Genomic DNA, 23052 nt, shown 5'->3' with positions numbered 1-23052 from the left:
TTGCAAGACTATCGCTCGTGTGGTTTAATGCCCATTTCCACAGTCGTTTAATCACTTAACCGCATTTTCACGATATATTTACACTGATGGTTGTTGGGGATGTGCCGATATATTTCTAGTATCGATAATTTTACTCAGATGCGTTGTGTTTTTCTTGGGGGAAAAAATTATGCTCGATCGATACTCACTTAATTTCTTAAATTTTTATTTTTTATAGTGGACATCAGAAAGTGTGTTATCATAGGTCTATAATGCTCGATTGACGCTTCTAACGCACTGCGACATTAACTGTTCTGACATGGCTGCCAAATGTTATAGGGTCGCCCGTTATTGCCAATTTAATGGCCAACTCTGTATAATATGCCTTGCCATTGAATATGGCGTCGAACTCTAATGCCCGTAATTTTATTTCAATGACCTCAGAAAATGTATAGCCAGCAAAGAAAGCAAACTTTTATGTTTCAAGAGCAGTGTGTTAAAAATAATCAAATTCAAGCAACCTTTGCTTTCTATTTTTATATCTGTCGCATGTGATAAGAGTTTCTTAAAAAATTGTTCATACTTAATGACACTGACATATTTCGTACGACGAAGACTAGGTAAGGTTATTGCTTGTGTATTTGCAAAAGTGAAACGTCCACCTTCGCTGAAGAGTCCAACCACCACCAACCCAAGACCGTGGGACATACAGGTTTATCCCGAACTTGGAGAAGTGGGTGAATAAAAGACACGGCGACACGGATTATTACCTCACCAGTTGCGGCTGTTTGCCCCAGCTGATGTAATATATTTAGGTCCCGCAGTGGAATTTATCGAAGGTGGACTTGATGAACTGCTACAGCAGCAACAAGATCCATCTTCACTGATTATTTGGATTAAGTTTTAATTTCAGTTAAGGATCTGGGCGAGCACAATTCGTTCAATGAGCAAAGCATTCGGAACAGTCCATTTCGATGTTGAACAATGCGTTGGTATAAACGTGAAGCGAATACATGGCAGACGGGGCTCCTTGCAATTTAATCAAAGCAACAATTAATAACCTAAGCGAAGTAAATTTAGATATGCTGAGGTATATCGGGACATTGCCAATATCTAAGCCAGATCGAAAATTGTTAGGCATACCTTAAAACAGTGGACCATAGAAAAACTAAAAAATTATATAATTTTTGAAATTTGTGAAAGTGTGTTAATGATGTTTATAATATTTAATACAATAATATCTGGAGGGGTATTATACTACAGTGTCCGACATTCGAAGTGTAACCAACTTCAGAAAATTCGTAAACTCCCAAAACGATAGGGTTTATTTGGCCTGATGATGCAGCCAGACCAAAAACCGCACCAAACAGTGACTCGTTGTGGATGCATTTGTTTCTCTACAGTAACGTGTGGATTTTCTGATCCCAAATCCGACAATTTTGCTTATTGACGTAGCCACCGATGTGAAAATCAGAAAAGAAGAAGAAGACTCACCACTTTGGAAATAGGTTTTCAATATTTCCCAATTGTGTTCAAGCGTATAGCGTCCCATTTCGTAAATTATGAACACATTTGACATGTCATTTGTGTTACCATTCTCAAAAAAAGAGGTGGTTCAAAAAGCAAACTCTATATGGCCCACCCTGTATCATTTTCACACATTTTCTACTTTGAATTGCAAAAAAATAATTATCCAAACAAAATTTATGAACTTTTAATTGGCTACAATTCGAGTGCCGGACCCTATAGAAAAGATAAAAAGTTGAAAAAAGTGCTATCGATGATAAAAATTCCAAAAAAAAAAACAAATGTCCAGCATACAACTAATACTTTCGTTTTTATGAAGTTAGATGAAGTTAGGCCTTGAGATATTTTCTTATCGTTTGTAATTTATTGGACTGTGTCTATGTAAGATATTTCAACATAAATATTTCCAAGCAATATTCATCGATACTTATTTTATATATGCGGCTAAAGTGTCGCTGCCACAGGTACATACTTCATTTCAAGATGAATGTATCGACTACCTACTTGTATCGGCGCATCGCTAATTGCACAACTACAAACTGAGATGACTATAAATTTAAGTGGACAAATAAACCATTAAAAACCCATTATTGTATTAGCAGTGATAGTGGCAATTTAGCTACTAAGAGCTACTATCATATATTAAAATTTTGTTTACTTATTTATTTATTTATTTACAATAGTAATAATCATAAATACAAATATCATAATTATACCCCGCATTTATTCAGAATTATGACTAATTACTGAGGCCTTCAGCTTACATACATACAATACAAACATATACTCTCAGTACTGTCATGAGTTCAGTTACAAAGATTTTCAAAGCAATTAAAATTTAAATTAAATGCTAACATTTGTCGCTTTCGATTCGCAACTTCTCTGCTCTTTTCAAATTCCGCAGCGACTTTATTTATATCCGCTAAATTCACAAGCGATTTCCTTTGATCAGTGCTTCCAAGTATAGTTTAGGATATTTTTTGATTATGTTTTGCATATTTTATATTTTTTAGGCGAGTCGTTTTATATTCAAACAAAAATAACGCAGTGCTGCCAAATCATGTGCAACGTTGGACGCAAAACATTTTTTTATTTCAATACTCGCTGGGCGGTTAGTGATTCGAAAGCAGCTGTTTTTAACACACTTTTATTAGGACGGGTTGTATGTATGTATGTATGTATGTATGTATATATGTATGTATGTATGTATGTATGTGTGTATGTAACGGAATCTTTGAGCTTAATTTTCACTGGCTTCTAAACATCTGATCGACTTGAAATTTTGCACACCTATCAAGGACCGATGACAATGCAATAATTTGATAAAAATGTTCCATTGTTTTTTTACCTGTGGGCAAAAAGTAAGGTGAATTTGGTTGTAAAATGAAAAATCGTCATTTATTCTTGTAAATCAATTTCATCCCCTTCAAAATAATGCCCCCTCGATGAAATACACGAGTTTTCCAATCCCCGAAACATGCCAAATAGTCCATTTCCGGTAGTGGTCTCTTGAGTTTTGGGAATAGCCAGAAGTCACACGGTCATGCATTTTGCTTCACTTTCATAACCTTCTGTACATAGGTAGTTGCCAATAGAATGATTGTAATATTTACTATATCAAGCATCCCACGCTTTTAACTCCAATTTGAATTACTCTATTTGTATCTTAATTTTTGTTATAATTCTGTTCTGAGGTAGTTGACTATGACTGATCCTTCGATTTGGTATTACTTCATTGTAGGTCCCTTTGTCATTAAAATTTATTTTCTACTTTTTAGTTCGATTAGCAATAAAAGCGTGTTTTTTAGTTTTTTAAGCTATATTTGATTTTCTACTTTTTAGTTCGATTAGCATTAAAAGTGTGTTTTTTAGTTTTTTTTTAACTATTTTTTTTTACTTTTTTCACCAGAAATGCTTATTTCAAAATAAGCTCAACTTGATTTAATTTCATGTATTTCCTTAAGGGAGAGTGCTGGGCACGTATTCCAGATTTATGTCTCTATTAATCCATGATAATCTCCAAAATTTTCGCATGTGCACTGGCAAACTTTGTACCCTTGTTGTTAGAAATAATTACTATTGATTCAAAACATTTGCTCAAGAATATCACAAATTACAATTCCTGTTTCTAGATGACGTCAATCCGTGAGCCATGCCCAGGGTTGGAACTTTTGCACTAGCACTAAATTGCATAAATATTTTAATGGTATTTAAAATAAGGGTTCCATTATCACTAAATCTGCTTTAACTATACGCTTATTGCAATAATTATTTAGTGCACTGTGACCAACCCTGATACCAACTCATAAAGTTCAGGTACAAGTTTGCCGCAGGGCTCTTTGCATTCTGTTCCTAGCAGTTACCAAGAGTTCTTCCAAAGCTACTTCATCGGAGATGAAATTAAGCAATTGAATAATTGGCGCGTACACCCTCTATGGGTGTTTGGCCGAGCTCCTCCTCCTATTTGTGGTGTGCGTCTTGATGTTGTTCCACAAATGGAGTGACCCACAGTTTCAAGCCGACTCCGAACAGTAGATATTTTTATGAGGAGCTTTTTCATGGCAGAAATACACTCGGAGGTTTGCCATTGCCTGCATGTTGTTGAGTTATTGCAAAAAATGTTACATGGCAACAATCGTTTAATTCGAATTTGCAAAAATTCCATTGACCTCATTATCAGAAATAAAAAAATTAAATTGTTATTTGCGCTGATAAAACTCCAGCCGGTGAAAATGCTAGAACCAGAGTTTGCATTAATTATTTTTTTGCAATAGTTAAAGAAAAATGTTAAGTTCTCTCTGTGGTCGGAGTAGTGGCAAAAAACTTGGAGTCGGCCGGAGTACTATTAGCGAAATTATTCATGTGTGCTCCAGCTACTGCTATTGCCCTCGCTTCTGTAGTAGTCCAAAGTCCAAAGGATCCGAGGGAGTCAAGTCTAGGCAATAGGGTGGATATGAAGGGTAGAAGTGAGAGTGAAAATGAGAACTAGGAAATAGCAGAGCAATTTAAATCCCTGGGCAGAATATACGTATAACACTCCAGCACTTGAATATACAAGCTGAAGTCCAAAATAAACAAAACTAGTGTCATAAAAATGTTTTTGATGGCGCCATCTTTTTAATGAGTTAGTGCGTTGGAAGTTACATTTCTAGCTGACTTCCAGTGAAAGCTTGGTGACATTCAGTTCTGTGGAAGCGAAGTTATTCCGTCTAAAGTGTCAGTATGTTTGTGTCATCGGTACAAAAATTAGTTTCGAACAAAGAACTAATATAAAATTTTGTTTTAAAATCGGTAAAACCTTTACCGAAGCATTTGAATTAATGAAAAAAGTTCATGCCAGAATTCATGAGTGGTTTACACGTTTCAAAGATGATTGTGAGGACATAAATTACAATGAAGATACGGGCCGCCAAAAAACATTCATCACCGAAAACTCCATGAAAATTGTTCGTAGATTTATCAAAAATGAACCGAAATAATCGTTGAAATTCGTGGAATCAGAGTTGAGTATCTCCAAAACATAGATTTATCGCATTTTAACTGATCATTTGGGCATGCGAAAAGGTCTGTGCACGTTTCATTCCACACAAATTAACTGAGGACCAAAAATTGCTCAGAATTCAACTTTCGAAAGACCAGACCTCATTAAAGAGGCGAGAAAAGACGAGAACTTCCTTAACAACTGGTGATAAAACGTGGTGTTTGCAACATAAACCTGAAACTAAGCGTCAAAGTGTCGAATGGAAGGCCCCAGATAAGCCACCATCCAAAATATTACGTTTGGGGAAGTCAAAAATCAAGGTGATGCTCATTTGTTTTTACGATTCAAAGACTTCGTGCCAACGGGCCAAACCGTCAATGCAATTTTCTATCTTGGCGTTTTAAAGCGTTTATTGCATCGCATTCGTCGAATTCGCCCTGAATACCGCGAAGGAGGAAGCTGGCGTTAATTGCATTGATCCACTCTTGTGACTGATTTTTTAACCATAACTCGCATTTTAACCATCAATCCATCACCGCATTTGCCTGACTTGGCTCTCTGTGATTTCTACCTATTTGGAAAACTGCATTTGGCCATGAAAAGAACGTGTTTTGCGTCCGTAGAGGCCATCCAAAAGGCTTGTACCAACATCCTGAAGGACATTCCGGTCAATGACCTTAAAAGCTTTTAGATCGCGCAAAACAGTGTATCGAGACCAGAGGGAACTATTTTGAAGAAATAAACTTCAGGATAAAGCTCCTGTCGTTTCTATTTTACCTCAGTCGTGTTTATTTTGGACTTCATCTTGCACAGCAATTGTCATGGTTGAACAAGATTTCATCCTCGCGATATTATCGTTTTGCTCCGCAGAAATGACCAACTTTAAAGAAATGCTGACACTCACAGCTGCTATAACCCATTGGAGTATTAAATTTTGTTTCCAGGCAGTCAAAATGATCATTTTCTTAACGAAGTACTAGAATGTTTTTATTTACTCTTCCCTTATTTCATATCCGATTGAGCCGCAATGAAGCGCGACCGGATTTGCTAATTAATTAATAAATAAATCAGAAAAATATTCAAAATAAGAGAATGTTATATATTTTCTGCTGAAATTGGTTATAAAGTTACTCATTTTGGCCACTCACTTGAGTCCACTGGCCCTGAGTGCAATGGCCGGCCTGTTTAAGAGTCTGTACTAAAACAAAAGGCGATTATTTTGAATATTTTTGTAGTTTTCCAAAAATATTATTAATCTAAACTCTATTAAATCTAAAAACTCTTTACTTACCATACTTGTGTACACTAATATGTTGAGTTGCAAATAATTATTTATTTTTATTTCTTTCCAGCTATCCACTTGATTGAATCGTGAGAAGCAAAACAACTAAAAACATCAAAATGTATCCATTTGTAAGTTGCTTAATTTCTAATTTATTGTGAGTTATTATTTCCTGAATTCACATTATTATGCGCTTACTAAATTAATATCTTAAGTGTGTAATATTTAATCAAAATTTAATTTATACATACATATGTACATATTTACTAACAAGAATGTTTGCATCGAATGTTTTGCATAATGCATATTTTATAAAAAAAAATATTTTAAATTTAACGAAAAACGAAAAAACTAACACTCTAAATTGGCAGAAATACTTTTGTAAATAATTTTCCACAAAATATTCGATTTTGGCGAGCTAATGATACACACAAATCCTCACTTTGGTGCAAACATTTCCTCTGAATGCAGTGAAAAGCATAGCTGGAACAGTTGGATAATGTGTTTTTAATACCTTGATTTTATTTTTTGTTAAAATGGTGTGGATTGGTAAGTGGCATTTGGTACCCCCTCCCTTCTCCCCTAACCCATGTATTATATTACATAAGGAGCTGTATTGCCTAATGACACCTAAAATCAATTGTAATAAAAAATCCAGCTCAACTATTTTCAAAAAATTATTCTGAATTGTATTTATTTGAATACTTAGTAGCGCATTTCCACAAAATACGCACTTTCGAAAGCGCATTGTGGGTCTTGCTTTGGTTCATGTTAACATACCCGGTGGTGCAAATACAAGAAAGTTTTTTGTTTACAGGTCATTTTGACATCAACAGCCTCTTCCTGTGCAAAATATTTATATATAGAACCATTTACTTTCTTTAGGTTTCATATCTACTCACTGACATTCAACACGAGTTGTAGACCTAATAAGAATAAACGGTTAATTTTTAACTCGAGTTAAAAACTAAATGGAGTTAAGCATATTTGTTTATTTTTTATTCATTTTCAACAAAAAAACTTTTGCTATTTCAATTTACTAATGTAACTCGAAAATCGTATATGCCCGAATTTGACCCGAGTTAAGATTTTTATCGGTGCAGAAAAAATGTGTACATTCAATTTGAGTTAGCTTCTTAACTCGATGTAAGAAATTATTATAAAACGTGTACAATTTAGAGCTATCGGATTTTAAATTGAAATAAAACGACAAAAATTCAAATTAATTGGGCAATCTTTGTTATTTTTGTTTACAACCATTCATGATATTTATTTTTTAAAGATAATCCCACAAATGCGCCGCATTCGGCCATCCTTAAAAACCAATTTTAAATTACTCGCTGGAGGATTTCGGTCGGTATCTCGTGAAAAACTTTACAAATGTTGGCTTCCAATTCCTCAATCGAAACTGGTTGATCCATAAAGCATTTAGACTTTACATTCCGCCATAAATAAAAGTCCAAAGATGTGATATCAAACGATCTTAATGGCCAATCAACTGGTCCGAGGCGAGAGATAAATTGCTCACCGAACCGACGACGCTGTAAATCCATTGTTTTAAGGGCTGTATGGCAAGTAGCGCCGTCTTGTTGAAACAAAATGTTGTGGAGATAACGGGATTCAATTTCCGTCATCAAAAAATTCGTTTATCATGGCGCGATAGCGTGCGCCATTCACTGTTACATTGGCGCCAGTCTCGTCTTTGAAGAAATATGGGCCGATGATTCCTCCAGCCTATAGGCCACACCAAACGCTTCTTCTCTAGAGCTGCGTTCAGCAGATTTGATCGAAATGAAGCAACCACTGCACGAGCTGTATGCGAGTCTAAACAAAAAATTAATATACTCACTTGACAGTGAATAATACACACCGTTTCCGTTGTTCTACGAAATATTGTGCCTGCTGCGGCCGAGTATGTGCAACTGAATTAAGGAATATTGACTCGTAACTGGTATCGGAAAAACCGCACGAGATTGACGAAAAGCCAATGCATCCGCAGAGATTGGTAGTTCGATGTGGACTTCGGAGTAGTGACATTATTGGCTAATTGTTTTGAGGTGCTGCTAGAACTGTGATTTCGGACCGTTCGCTCACCGTTGCAGAATGATCACAACCAACTTTGTGTGGATTCAAATTAAGGCTGTGAGCTCTAGAGAATCTTATAATTTTTTTTTGTTTGATCTTTGAATCCATATTTTGCACACTAAGTTCATTAAACATGTCGATTTGGTTTTGGCGATGCCAATTTTTCGCCTCGCAACTTCAATTTAATTCTTGTTTTGAGTAATGCTGTTAAAGGTCAATATTATACGAACAATCTAAAAAGTATGATGATTCTTAAGTCAAATATGGTCAGAGACATTCGCAAGGTAGAGCGAGAAACCTTCAAAAAGGTCCCAAAAAATCGGCTCTTTTAAAGCGTGCCTCATCTTCGGCGTTCATATTAGCAGACTAAATCGTTGAAACCACCTCGTTAATGTTGCATTGAGCCCACAAAAAACACCAGCTCCTTTGGTCACCTGTTCTGCGCTTTCATTTCGTCAAAGTGCGACTGAAGAAGGCGTCGAATTTTTTCGTGTTTTACCGCCATTTTGGAACGCTATAATACACAGCTGAATTCAGTAAGCACAAAACTCATAAATAACTTTCTTTTGAGCTTTAATGCTACCTTTAAACCGCCCTAAAGTAGGACTCGATGCAAAGTGTTTCCACGTTACCGGAATGACTAGCATTTATATTCGGCCAAGTACAGAAACATTTGAAAAATACTTATAAGGAATATTAAATAATATTTATGTTAATGCAACAACAACATATATGCATCGTGAGATATGACTCACTAAAGCGCTCGAAACTTTTTACTTCATCTAGTATTTTATTTCGAAAAAGTTACTTATATTTGCCCTCCCAGTAAACATTGTGCGTTTTGTGTTAAAGCAAAAATAAAAAGAAACGTTTCACATGATGACGAAGAAAATTTTATTTTTAACTTAAACAATCAACAAAAGATCTGCCTCAATGATTCATTTGTTCACATGTGATTGTAAGTTCAACAAACGAGATCACCCAATTTTGTTTCGCTCCCATTGTCAGTTTCGCACCCACTCAATCATCACACCTTTCCGGTTTATGGGCCATTTCCTTTGCCACTTTCCTGCTACACTTTTTTAATGCTGTTAAAATTAAATGTAAATACTTACAAATATATATTACATTTTTCAACTTGTCCATTGTTCACTTGTCTATTCACTGTAAAATTGCGAACAACGCAAATGTAATCAAAATTTAGCTAAGACGAAAAAACAAAAAAACATACCCAAATTGAGCTATTCAATGCTTTCTATGCAGCCATCACTTTGTTTCATCATCAGTTTGTTTCTTCTCAAATAATTCATGCATCTTTTGTAGGGTTCCGGCATGCCACAGCCACAATCCAATTCGCCATATAACAATCAGAACAATCCCAATCCGGGCGCACCAGTTGGTGTGCCCTTTGGCGCTGGTTGGATAGCGCCTGCGCAACATCACACCAATTCCTCTCCGCAACATATGCCACATCAAAATAGTTTACATTATCAACCATTGCCCTCACACCATCAGACACCATATCCTTCTACTAACAATATGTCGCATCATCTTCAACATCAAGCGCCTTATCCCCCCATGGGTTCACCGCATAGTGCACCTTATCCAGGCTCCTCGTACCCACACAATCCCCAACATGCGCAAGCACCTTACCCATCAGCATCGGGGACGCCCACCCATGGCACGGGTAGCGGCGGCGTAGGAGTGCCTACGCCCTATCCAGCGCACACAGCTCATTACACGCATCCGGCTTCGCATCCTTCTTATGCTCCAACGCATGGATATACGCCTGTACCGACTTCGGTCGGCTATGAATCACCAGCCGGCAATATAGCGCACTGTTTCCAAGAGTTGGCCCACCGTCAGGGCCATGTGCTGCACCATCATCAACCGTTTGCCCCTAGAGAGGTTTGTGTAAAATAAAGCTCATGCATGGATACGTGCATACATGTGTATCTACTTAGAAATATACAAATTATACAGTACACACATACATAATACATACATATATACATAGTTGAAATAAGATACACTACAGCCCTGTTCTGCATTTCGATTTTGATAAAAAATGTTCGATTTAAAAAGTGTTGCTTAATATTTGAAATGAAATGTAGTAAAAGGCAAATTACACCTTAGCATGTAAGTTGTGTGTATGCCAACACTTTCCGTTTTAATCTGCATAATGTTGAGAAAACATTTCAGCTATTATTCGTCTAGTCTGTATTTAAGTAGTTTAATAAATCTTTTCCTTACAAATTTTATTCAAAATTTCTTTGAATAAGAGCGAAGAAGAGATTCCATGTGAAGTGATCCAAGTATTTTAAATATTGCCCGCGATTTTTCTGAAAATTTTTTTATTTGTAGGCTCGAGTATAATTTTAATAATGATTAATTTTTTAATAATTTTAAGGTTTTTTCCATTTTGAAAATTTTTAGCATAGAGTTTGTTAAAGTGAAATATCCGTAGTTAATTTCAATGGTTTTGGAATTTGTTGTTTTTTTTTTAGTTTTTAGTACAAAATAAGCTTTTGAAAAAATTTTGTTGGGAAAACCTTAAATTTTTTGTTAAAAGAGTATGAAAAAATTTTAATTTTTTTATTTTTGAAAAACACCTCTCAGTTTTTTTTTATACTATTTTCCTTAATATGTACTCTTAAAAAAATCAAAAATTAAGAATGTATAAAGCACTGATACAACCTGTGCTTACATATGGCTGTGAAGTATGGACGCTGAAAGCTAACGCGACAAAACAGTTAATGTCCTTTGAAAGTAAAGTGCTCCGAAAAATCTATGGTCCGCTTATGCTGGCAGATGGCACTTATCGCATGAGGCTCAATGCCGAACTGGAAGGCATAGTTAAGAAAGAAACTATAAGAAGATTTATTAAGTCTCAACGACTTAGATGGCTAGAACATGTGGCTAGAACGGCAAGGGAGCGATCAACGAGAAAGGCGTTAGATCTTCGCCCAATTGGAGATAGAAAAAGGGGACGCCCGAGGAAAAGGTGGTTAGAAGATGTAGAAGCTGATTTTAGGAAAATGCGCTTGCAATGTTTGAGGGAAGTGGCTGTAAATCGAAAAGCTGTGAAGGAAGCAATGGCCCACCAAGGACTGTGACGCTATGAAGAAGACGATGTACTCTTTCCTTAGTGCTCAGTAGTACCTGAAAGTTTCATTGTGGCTTTTTATAATTTTTCGAGTTATATTCAAATAAGTACAAATTTGCTGTACTGTAATACTGTATCTGCTTACTCTGTAGATAGCGACTCTTTGATGGATTTGTAAACCGAAAAGTAATATTAGCGGTTCGCTAAAGCAATATTTTGCACTGATTTTTCACTTCTACGCTGGACGAATGTGAATATTAATGGAGGAGAAGTTAGGCGAATCGCATTGTGTAACTTGTCGGAATTACTGATTACTGGGGCATAGTCTAAGCTATTAATAAAAATATAATCTGTTGAAGGTGTTTTTCAAATATTACAAAAATAAAAGAAATTTCGCAAACATTTTGAGAAACAAAATTTATTTAATAAGTTTATTTCATCCTAAAAAATTATTTAAAAAAAATGTACATAACGGTAAACAACTCCAAAGAATTTTCTTTTTGAAAAACTCATTTTTTAGACTACGTGGTGATTTATTCCAAATATAATGATATAATACATTAAAAAAAAAGTTTAAAAAGTTTATTCTATGCTGAAAAATTAAAAAAAAAAAACAAATTATTCGAATGGTAAAAATATCGGAATTATTAACCTTAGTTTTTTTTAATTTTTTCCAACTCAAAAATCTTATATATAAAAAACAAAAAAAAAGAAACAAAAATAAATTAGTTTATAAGGTTTGATTTATCATAAAAAGTTGAAAAAGTGTATGTGACTGTTAAAACATTCGAATATTTTTCACTTTAAAAACTATACCAATATTTTCAACATGGAATAAACTCAAAATTATTAATGTTTTAAAAAGAAATTTAAGTTAAAAAAAAATTTATATTTACATAATTGGCGCGTACACTTCTGTTAGGCGTTTGGTGCTTTTTAAGTTTACTTCTTATTATATCCAACCATACAAATAAACAAATTTTCACAAAAATGTAAGACCACGTTAAAAATTCTTGGCTCACTGATAAGGAGTCGCTCATAAGTAAAGCTAAATTTATCAAAATGAAACCACACGTTCTTGATTCCGCCTCATGCGCAGTAATTATCGAAAAGTTTCATATTGGTAGGCATTACAAATAATATTCCAACATACATTTTTAGACTCGTAACTTTTAGTCGTAGTTTTATTTGAGACTCAGCCATAAAAATAGTTGCAAAAATGTATAGAAAAAAATACATTGCTATTGTTTAAGTTAAAAAAAAAATTTATATTTACATAATTGGCGCGTACACTTCTGTTAGGCGTTTGGTGCTTTTTAAGTTCTTATTATATCCAACCATACAAATAAATAAATTTTCACTAAAATGTAAGACCACGTTAAAAATTCTTGGCTCACTGATAAGGAGTCGCTCATAAGTAAAGCTAAATTTATAGAAATGAAACCACACGTTCTTGATTCCGCCTCATGCGCAGTAATTATCGAAAAGTTTCATATTGGTAGGCATTACAAATAATATTCCAACATACATTTTTAGACTCGTAACTTTTAGTCGTAGTTTTATTTGAGACTCAGCCATAAAAATAGTTGCAAAAATGTATAGAAAAAAATACTTTGCTATTGTTCATTTAAGTTTTTTTTTCTAAATGTTTACTTTTTTTTTCAATTAGTATAAATAATCTGATACTATTGCCAACCCCTCACGATAGTATGAAACTTATTATAAACAGAATCAAGTCGCTCAACAAACTTCGTCGGGGTGATATTCGTCGCAACATACCGCTCCGCATCAGAAAAAAAAAATTGAATCCCCAGATTTTTCTATTAATTCTAATTATCAGCGTTTTAAATATCAGTTCGTCGAAGTTTGTTCAGCGATTTCATTCTGTTTATAATATGTATTATTGAAACCAGCTGATTATGAATTTAGAAAAAAAAACCATTGCAAACTTTACAATCTCACTCGGGAAAGCAAGTCGGAATGTGTGCCGTTTTACATTTCAAATTGAGTCCTAATGCAGAACAGACCTGATAATTACTTTACTAATCTTTTCTATGACAATTTTCGGGTAGTTATTTGTTCCGAAAGTGCCTGGAAATTATCATTTAATTGAAACACGATTGAAATTTTCAAATTGTCAAAATCATATACGGTTCTAGGTTGGTTCAACTGTTAGTGGTTTACATGCCACTTTTAAGTGTAATCTCTCAGATATATACTATATATATATTATATATAATTGGCGCGTACACCCTTTTTGGGTGTTTGGCCGAGCTCCTCCTCCTATTTGTGGTGTGCGTCTTGATGTTGTTCCACAACTGGAGGGACCTACAGTTTCAAGCCGACTCCGAACGACAGATATTTTTTTGAGGAGCTTTTTCATGGCAGAAATACACTCGTAGGTTTGCCATTGCCTGCCGAGGGGCGACCGCTATTAGAAAAATGTTTTTCTTAATTTTGGTGTTTCACTGAGATTCGAACCAACGATCTCTCTGTGAATTCCCATTCGGCTACGGCGGCTGCCAAGATAGGATAGGAAGTGCGTAATAAGTGTAAGTGCGTAATAAATGTAAGTGCGTAATAAGTGTAAATAAATAAGTGTAAATTTGTGATGTAATTCCAGATGAAGTGTTCTTCTTCCACTTAGAAGTGGAGTGTCAAAATAAGGAAGAATATAATAGAAATCAGAATAGAAAAAAATTGTAATTATTTTATTTTAGAAAATGTATTTTATTTAGCATTTACGTGAATAAAAAGGATTTTTATATCGTCAATAGCAAGCATTAAATATAAAATTTTATATTTAATATTTCACAATTATATATTTGACATGAAATAAAACGAGATAGTGATCCAAAGAAATATACAACATCCTTATCATAGATAATCTCCTTTTTTTGTAAATCAGCTGGAGCGTAAAATGTAAGCTACCAGTAGTCACATGCTAAATTGTATAGCACCGTTTCGCATGCCACAAAAACGGTGCACTTACATATACAAGGCAAAACTGATCACCCTATCGCAAGATTCATAGTATACCCTATGATCGAAAAGTACCGACAAGGTGATGTTGACTGTTTTCTTCGATTGCACAATGAGTACCTGCCATCGGGCTAGACAGTCAATAAAGAATATTATTTATCTGTTTTGAAGCGTTTGAGAGATGTTGTACGTCGCAAGCAGCAGGAAATGTGGGCAAACAATTCTTGAGTTCTTTATGATGATAACGCGCCATCGCACCAAGCCCTAATTGTGCTGGATTATTTGACCAAACACCATCGTGCCAGTAAATACCATCGTGCAAGCACCGTATTCACCTGATATAGCTCCGTGCGACTTCTTTTTGTTTCTCAAGTTGAAGTTACCACTTCGCGGAAGGAGATTTCAGTCGATGGAGGAGATCAAAGAGAATGCGACGAAGGAGCTGAAGGCCATCCCTTCGTCGGCTTACCAGGGGTGCATGGAGGACTGGATTAAATGTTGGCACATGAGTGTTGCTTCAGACGGGTCATACTTTGAAAGAGATAAAATTTAACTCTTTTGTTTTATTTAAACATCCCCGGTACTTTCAGATCGTAGGGTACAAACAGGCAAGCAAATAGAGCGCGAAAAGGACAAAATATTATTTTTTATTAAGTAAAAAAATTGATAAAAAAAAAATTGGATGATTATTTTTGCGCCACCTTGTATAAACAAATTATAATCAAATGAGGTATTTAAAATTTGCAACTGTTTTGGAATGTTCGTATTCGAAAGCACGTAAAAAGATTTTAAATACGGATTACGCGTTTCATTAAATTAGAAAAATCACAAAAAAATCAGAGTCATGCTCTTATGAAGCCATGCCGCAATTATGTATATCGCGGTTATAGGGCTGTCACAATAGTGCGCTGCGCCACAATGAAAATATTGCCGCATATAAAAAAAAAACAGATATTCTTGTCGTGAAAACAAATATTATACTTCGTTGTGTATAAATTCTCGAATCATGAAGTTATGGCGGCACCCACCTTCTACGACTACCATAAATTCTATTAAAACTTGTTTCTCTTCAATAAGCATTAATTTTGTAATATATTTCACGCCCAATAGAAACTTCGTTATACACAACGAAATCTAATATTTGCTTTCAAGGCAAGAACTTCTGTTTTTTGTTTTTGTTTATACACGGCAATACTCTCCTTGGGGCACCAATGTATATTTGACATACCACGCCCATCAAATGCGTTGCAGTAACGGACGTAACGGAGCTATTGTGACAGGTCTATAAATATCTGCGATCGTCACTAATGATGCTCACACTAGCCAACGTAAAAAAGTACGCCCGTAACAGCTGTCACGATGAAAGAACCAACTACGATACTGCGGAACGGAACGGAACGGTGTTGAGAGTTCATTTACATGGGCTCTATTAGTTTCATCGCACCAGCTGATACGGGCGTACGTTTACGTTGGTGAGTAGTGTGTTTCATATCAAATTATCTATGAACAGCTCAGCAGCTGAGGCTGCTATTGTTGTAGGTATGAGTAAATAATTTTATCACACCGTATGGTGAATTTTATGATATTGGTATTGCCAGAGCGCCACAATAACGCAGAGATAGTAGTAATATTTTGTAATTAAATTCACCAGAAAAAATAGCCTAAGTATAATTTGCAAAACTGTCCTGTAATTGTTTTCGTTTGCATTGTGGCTCATTTATATGCACTTTTCAATATTTTTTTCATGTTAATCTTTAAGTTTGCTTTAACAAGTAACTTCAACTATTATTATTTATTTTTTCCATCCATATATTTTCCATTAATTAAACGATGAATTCGATATTTATTTCAGGGTACTCCAACTGTATTACCCGCACAAAATTTTGACCCGGTGAAGGATGCGCATGACTTACGCAAGGCAATGAAAGGTTTTGGCACTGATGAGGATGCTTTGATTAACATCATTTGTCGCCGTTCCAATGAACAGCGTCAGGTAACTAGAAAAAAAAATTATTTAAACAGCAGCTAATTAGTTTATTGGTATTTTAATACATAGAATCAAATAAAATAGCTGTGGTAGCAAAAGGTTTTTGTTTTGCTTGCAAATGTATCTTAGCTACTTAATTCTATAAAAGTAGCTCAAATTGTACTAAAAATTGAGAACATCAAGATCCTATTTGTGAATCTTAATCGCTGTAAATGAGCTTTTGGCCTCAAATGTCAAATGCAGTGTAAACTGCTTCGCTTAAGTCTTAATCTTTCCCTTTTTTTGAACAGACCCAATTCGTCTAAAATTATTTCAAAACGATAGCAATTTTTCTTGAATTTTAACAGCTTTGACAAGCAATACTTTTAGCCAAGCGAGAATCACCCAGTGTTTTCTCAACGACGACAATTGCTTCAATTTGCCATTGCCTCTCCAACTGTTTGCACTCTACGTCAAATATGATTTTGTAAAATATAAATTTTTATATATGCCACATAATTATTTGAAAGAGAAATTTATTGTTACTAATAATAGCAGTATTTCACCCAAAATGTAATTAACTATTTTTTTATAAGTCCTTTCCAAATTTGTTCTATTTTACCGAACAAAAGAGTATTTTAATTGGTTCATTATATTTAGTTTCGATATTTTAATTCTATTATATATATATATATATATATATATATAATTGGCACGTACACCCTTTTTGGGTGTTTGGCCGAGCTCCTCTTCCTATTTGTGGCGTGCGTCTTGATGTTGTTCCACAGATGGAGGGACCTACAGTTTCAAGCCGACTCCGAACGGCAGATATTTTTTATGAGTAGTTTTTTCATGGCAGAAATACACTCGGAGGGTTGCCATTGCCTGCCGAGGGGCGACCACTATTAGAAAAAAGTTTTCTTCATTTTGGAGTTTCACCGAGATTCAAACCTACTTTTTCTCTGCATTCCGAATGGTAGTCACGCACTAACCATTTGGCTACGGTGGCCGAATTCTATTCCTATTATAATTCTATTACCTATTTATAATTTTAGTAATCAATCTGAGTATTTTCAGTTGTAGAAAGGTAATGAGTAATCAAAAATATTCTCCTTACAAAGGAATTCAATAAAAAAAGACATATACTGACTTGAATACATATCCTATGATCTGAAAGTACCGGGAATGTTGTAATAAAACAAAAAAGAGTAAAATTTCAGGCAAATTTATTTTATCTCCTTCAAAATATAACCTGCCTGAAGCAACATACCCCTGGCAGGCCGGCGAAGGGATGACCTTCAGTTCTTTCGTCGCATTCTCTTTGATCCCCTCTATCGACTGAAATCTCCTTCCACGAAGTGGTAAGTTCAACTTGGGAACCAAAAAGAAGTCGCACGGAGCTATATCAGGTGAATACGGTGCTTGCACGATGGTATTTACTGGCACGATGGTGTTTGGTCAAATAATCCAGCACAATTTGGGCTCGGTGTGATGGTGCGTTATCATCATTCAAAATCCAAGAATTGTTTGCCACATTTCCGGCCGGCCAGGCAGTTACTAATGATCCGATGGCGGGATCCTAAAAAGGGACAGATGTGTGTCTTACAGTTCTACCAATATAAGGAATAAATATGGACCGGTTCCCACGTGCGCGGTTCGTTTAAATTAAACATTCCCGGTACTTTCTGATCATAGGGTATGTACAGTGGAGAGCATAACTAAGAGTATGATGATATTTCTAATACTTTTAAAGTTTGTCCAGTTAGAATTTTTAATCGAAACCATGTTAATCAAACTTTAAAACGTTACACAAAATATATAAAACATTAACAAGTTTTCATTGACATTTTGAACCTTTTAATTCGAATTTTTAAAACGAATTTTGGGTACGCCCTAACATGGCTCATGACATTTAAGTAAAGTGGAAGTTTTAAGCGGCTAAAAAGTCGTTTGTATTTTTAATAATTTTTTTGAGCGCAGTTTTGCATTTTATTCCGTATAAAAATGTATTTCTTATGGAAAAGAATGCGCAAGATCGTTTGCAAAAACGAAAAACGAAAAAGAATCAAATGCAGTTTTTATAAAAAATGCGCTTTTTATATGAAAAAAATCACATTGGCCGTTACGAAATTCTATTAAAATCATCTCAATTCCTTAGCCGGTTTAAACTGGCATTTTCGAAGGCATTCCCGAAATTTTCCTAAAACTTAGATTAAAAAGTTCAAAATTTAGATGAAAATCTGCTTCATTTCTCTGAATTTTGGTGGTACAAAATTACTCATTACTCATTACAGTTTTGTTTGTAAATAACTTTTTTACTAAATAAAAAACAAAAATAGTTTTGAGTGATGGAAATCTTTATTTTGACTTATACGCGATCAGTTCATCACAGTTTACAAGTATTAAGGGGGGAAACCGGTTTAGGAGGCCAAAATTTTGGTGTTTTTTGAGAATTTTTTGAACAAAGAAAAAAAGATCAGAAATTGTTTAAGTTTAGAGGATATTTTATTTATATTTTTAGGTACACTTTTAAATTTTTTTGAAGCTTTTTCTGCGGGAGAGAGCGTGCTGTCGATGGACGATCGCCATCGGAGTGTCTTGTTGGTGGGAATTCCTGGGGTTGCGAATTTTCTCTGAAATCAAGGGCAATTTTTTTTTATTAGCAACATATTTCGCAAGAATATGAACCTAATTGTGGTAAAAAAATATTCAAAATTGCATGCTTTCGAGGCGCTTAAACACAAAGTGGTTTTGTTATACCATATTTTTTCATCTATTTTGCTTAAAAGACCCTATTTTAAATAATAATATAATCCCAGAATAAGGTTCATATAAATTAGAATTGACTAAAGAAAAAATTCCGAAAAATTTTAGAACGATTGGTCAATAACTTTTTAAGCTAGCAAACTAACGCGCGCTACGGTGCGGAACCGACGGGCAGTCACTTAAGTGCTCATAGAATCGGGAATAATGCGAATTTCGCTTTAAAAATTTTACCACATATTCTTGAGTAGTTATACTAACGATTTATGCAATAAAAAAAATCGATTTTTTGATCGATCTAAACCGGTTTCCCTCCTTAAATATGTAAAAGTTTTAATTCTTCTGAGAGATTGATTGATTTTGCGCCACCTTGTGTGAAGTTTGAAAGTGTGATTAATTTAGTTTTGATTAAAGAAAGAACAATATTAGAAAAAAGAATTTATCTCAGAAACCTTGTAAATATCTATTAAACTAAAATTATCACTCACTCCAGCGGTGTGTTTTGAGAGGCCAGAAAAAGCATTCCACATCAACCACGGGAAAAGCTTACATTTTGTAAATCTTTTGGGAATTATTTCAAACAGGTGGCAGCAAGCAAATAAAATAACAGCAGGAAAGCTTTTATACCGTTATGGCTTTTGTCTACGGTGTACACTTTTTGTGTTCTATTATTCATGGCTCTTGTCTTGGCTAGTAAAGCTAAAGAAATGTGATTACGAAGGTTTGGAACTCGGCTAAATTAAAAAGTTTGTTACTAAGATAATTTGTATGCACTCAAATTCAAAACTATTTTTTATCTTAATTAAAAAAAAATTTCTCGCCATATTAGGGTCCATATGCAGTGCAAATTTTTCAACCCAATTAGCTTTAAAATTTCGCAAACTTCGACATATTTACTTACATACATACATTATAACTGGTGTAATAAATTCTCTCTTTTCTCTTTGCCTTTGTTGCTCTTTGTAGGAGATTCAACGCCAATACAAAACACATTTTGGCAAAGACCTCATCGAGGATGTTAAATCAGAGACTAGTGGCAATTTCGAAAAATTGCTTGTCGGTCTTTTGCGTCCAATTGTGGACTTTTATTGCGCCGAGATGAACGATGCTATGGCGGGAATCGGCACGGATGAAGATGTGCTGATCGAAATACTATGCACATTGTCGAACGTGGAAATACACACTATCAAGAATCAGTACTTGCGCTGTAAGTGCCATTTTTTTAGCTATTTCTAAATTTTTTGTTTAATTTGTCCAGATAATTACTTTATATTAATTTTTTTTGTTTTTTTAGTGTATGGTGCCCACTTGGAGTCCGAATTGAAATCGGAGACTTCCGGCAACTTTAAGCGCCTGTTAGTCTCACTCTGTACAGCAGCACGTGATGAGAGTGGTCAAGTGGATCCAGCGGCAGCGCAAGCAGATGCTCGTGAACTGCTCAAGGCAGGCGAATTGCGTGTAGGCACCGATGAGAGCATGTTCAATATGATTTTGTGCCAACGTAATTATCAACAATTGCGAATGGTGGGTGGAAATATAAAAATATATAAAATACTTGTTTTTAGTTGCTGTTATGCATTTTTAATTTCATGTCTTTTACTTTTGTTTAGATTTTCCAAGAGTATGAAAAAATGACTGGTCACACATTGGAAAAAGCCATACGCAAAGAATTTTCAGGTGACATAATGGAGGGTCTGGTTGCTATATTTAAGTGCGTCACCAATAAGACCGAATACTTTGCATCGCGCCTGCACAAGAGTATGGCTGGTATTGGTACGAATGATAAACAGTTGATACGTGTCATAATCACACGTTCGGAGGTGAGTTGAGAAAACGCAATGTAACGGGTGATTTTTTAAGAGCTATAGAAAAGTTTTTTCAGAAAAACACACGTAAAATTCAAAAAAAATGCATGCATTTTTTATTTAAATCGATAGTACAGTTCATATAATTTAATGCTTGAAGATTATTTCATGCAAATGTTGACTGTGACTGCGCTTCAAATGGTCCATCCGCTTAGTCCAATTTTGGCGTACTCTTTCCAATGTATCGGCCGGTATCTCACATATGAATGCTTTAATGTTGTCTTCCAATGCGTTAATTGAAGCAGGCTTGTCTGAATAGACATGAGCTTTAACATAGCTCCACAATGGAGCTAGGCCAATTAACAGGTCCCAAATATGAAATAAAATGTTCACCGAACTCGCCTCTCAACAAGTCCATTGTTACGCGTGCTGTGTAGCATGTGGCACCGTCTTGCTGAAACCACATGCCATGCAAGTCAAGCTCTAGCATTTTGGGCAAAAAAAAAGTTGGATATCATTTCACGGTAGCGCTCACCATTCACAGTTACGTTACGATTCCAATGATACTTCCAGCCCATAGACCGCACCAAACTGTAACCTTTTCTGGATACATTGGTAGCTCTTGCTATTCTTCTGGCTGACATTCACTCCAAAATCGACAATTCTGCTTATTTACGTACCCGTTGATCCAAAAATGAGCTTCGTCGCTGAACACAATTTTTCGATAAAAAAGTGGATCTTAAACTTTCTTAACAGAACAAGCATTTTTATAATAAAATTTAATGATTTGCAAGCGTTGTTCGTTTGTAAGACGATTCATGGTTAAATTATAGACCAAACTGAAGATGTTTGACAGTGAAACAAATCACGAAACGTGCGTCAGCTGTTTAAAACAACTATTTAAAAAGATAATAGCTAAAAAATCACCCTTTATTTACACACAAATATATTTACATATATGTACATATCATCATATTGGCAGATTGACATGGCTGATATTAAGGCACAATTTGAGCGCATGTATGGCAAGAGTCTGAAAAGCTGGATCAAGGTAGTGTGAAGCCATTTGGCTTAATTTTCTTTTTTACCAAAGTAAATATTAATTTATTTGCTCTCCTTATAGGGTGACACATCGGGACACTACAAGCACGCATTATACGCCCTCGTTGGAGAACAACGCTCCTCCTAAATGTCAAAATCAGCGCTTCATTCAATACAAACACATGCTTGCATATATTTCACAAATGTGTATAAGAGTAACAACTACAATTAATTTTTTTTATATCTGAAGATTGAGGAAAATTTTGTGCTTGATGTTAACTAGGTATCTGCCTATTGGAATATATATATACACATGTATATGTGTAAAGCTATTTCGAATATGCATAGTTCAAAGCAGTAAACTCTTCAATATGACTATTATCCTATTTTCGCTTACGCACAGTTTTATAAGTGTGCTTTCATATTCCAAAAAATCGACAATGTACACTGCATAAGCAAACATGAAAAAAAAAAACAAAAAATAATAAGTATATATGTATGTATATGTGCGCATATATGCGCATATCTAAGATATATTTTTCTTATATGTATTAAATATGTAAATGGAAAATTGCTGGAAATCTCAGTAAATTTTTTAAATTATTCTCACGTCTCGTATACCTACTCGTGACAATGCCAACATGCATTTAATTGTTGAAAATCACCAAGTGTTTATTTAAGGAATCCTCCAAATTTGTATTAATGCGCCCATTTTGAATGTCATTTGGAACTGTTGTGTCTTACATGCAAATTTACTATTTTGAATGTATTTGATCTTTGAAAAATATGAAAAATAAATACATGCAAAAAAATAGAAACCAAGATAAGATTTGTTTTAACTATGTGCAGCTCCTGTCAACTTATTATATTAAAATAGCTCCACGTTTTCCGTGTCATTACCCGTCTGTTGTCTTTCTTTTCACGTTTCAGCATTCATTCAGCAGCGTTCCACCTAAATATTTTTTGGTATTACAACAACAAGCAGTTATTTTTATAAACTATGTACTTCTTTGCGGTGGCTTACTAAATTTAAAT

At 34.8% G+C, this 23052-nt stretch overlaps 1 protein-coding gene across 5 annotated transcripts in view; it reads left to right on the top strand.

Annotated features, from left to right (window-relative positions):
• LOC129237720 (annexin B11) overlaps positions 1–22836 on the top strand; it is a 51717-nt gene extending 28881 nt beyond the window's left edge. For 3 of the 5 annotated variants that reach the window (XM_054872625.1, XM_054872624.1, XM_054872626.1), the window contains exons 2-9: positions 6340–6400; positions 9678–10262; positions 16295–16435; positions 20138–20378; positions 20466–20695; positions 20782–20991; positions 21959–22027; positions 22100–22836. In XM_054872625.1, the coding sequence (XP_054728600.1) occupies positions 6389–6400; positions 9678–10262; positions 16295–16435; positions 20138–20378; positions 20466–20695; positions 20782–20991; positions 21959–22027; positions 22100–22165 (1554 nt within the window). In that variant the 5' untranslated portion in view covers positions 6340–6388 and the 3' untranslated portion in view covers positions 22166–22836. The remainder of the gene's footprint in view (positions 1–6339; positions 6401–9677; positions 10263–16294; positions 16436–20137; positions 20379–20465; positions 20696–20781; positions 20992–21958; positions 22028–22099) is intronic. The other 2 variants (XM_054872628.1, XM_054872627.1) reach the window with 1 other exon arrangement.
• The last annotated feature ends 216 nt before the right edge of the window (positions 22837–23052 follow it).

The sequence above is a fragment of the Anastrepha obliqua genome, chromosome 2 (genome assembly GCF_027943255.1).
Source record: "Anastrepha obliqua isolate idAnaObli1 chromosome 2, idAnaObli1_1.0, whole genome shotgun sequence".
Lineage (NCBI taxonomy): Eukaryota > Metazoa > Arthropoda > Insecta > Diptera > Tephritidae > Anastrepha > Anastrepha obliqua.
The sequence above is the reverse complement of the archived record's forward strand: the minus strand, read 5'-3'. Positions and strand labels throughout refer to the sequence as shown.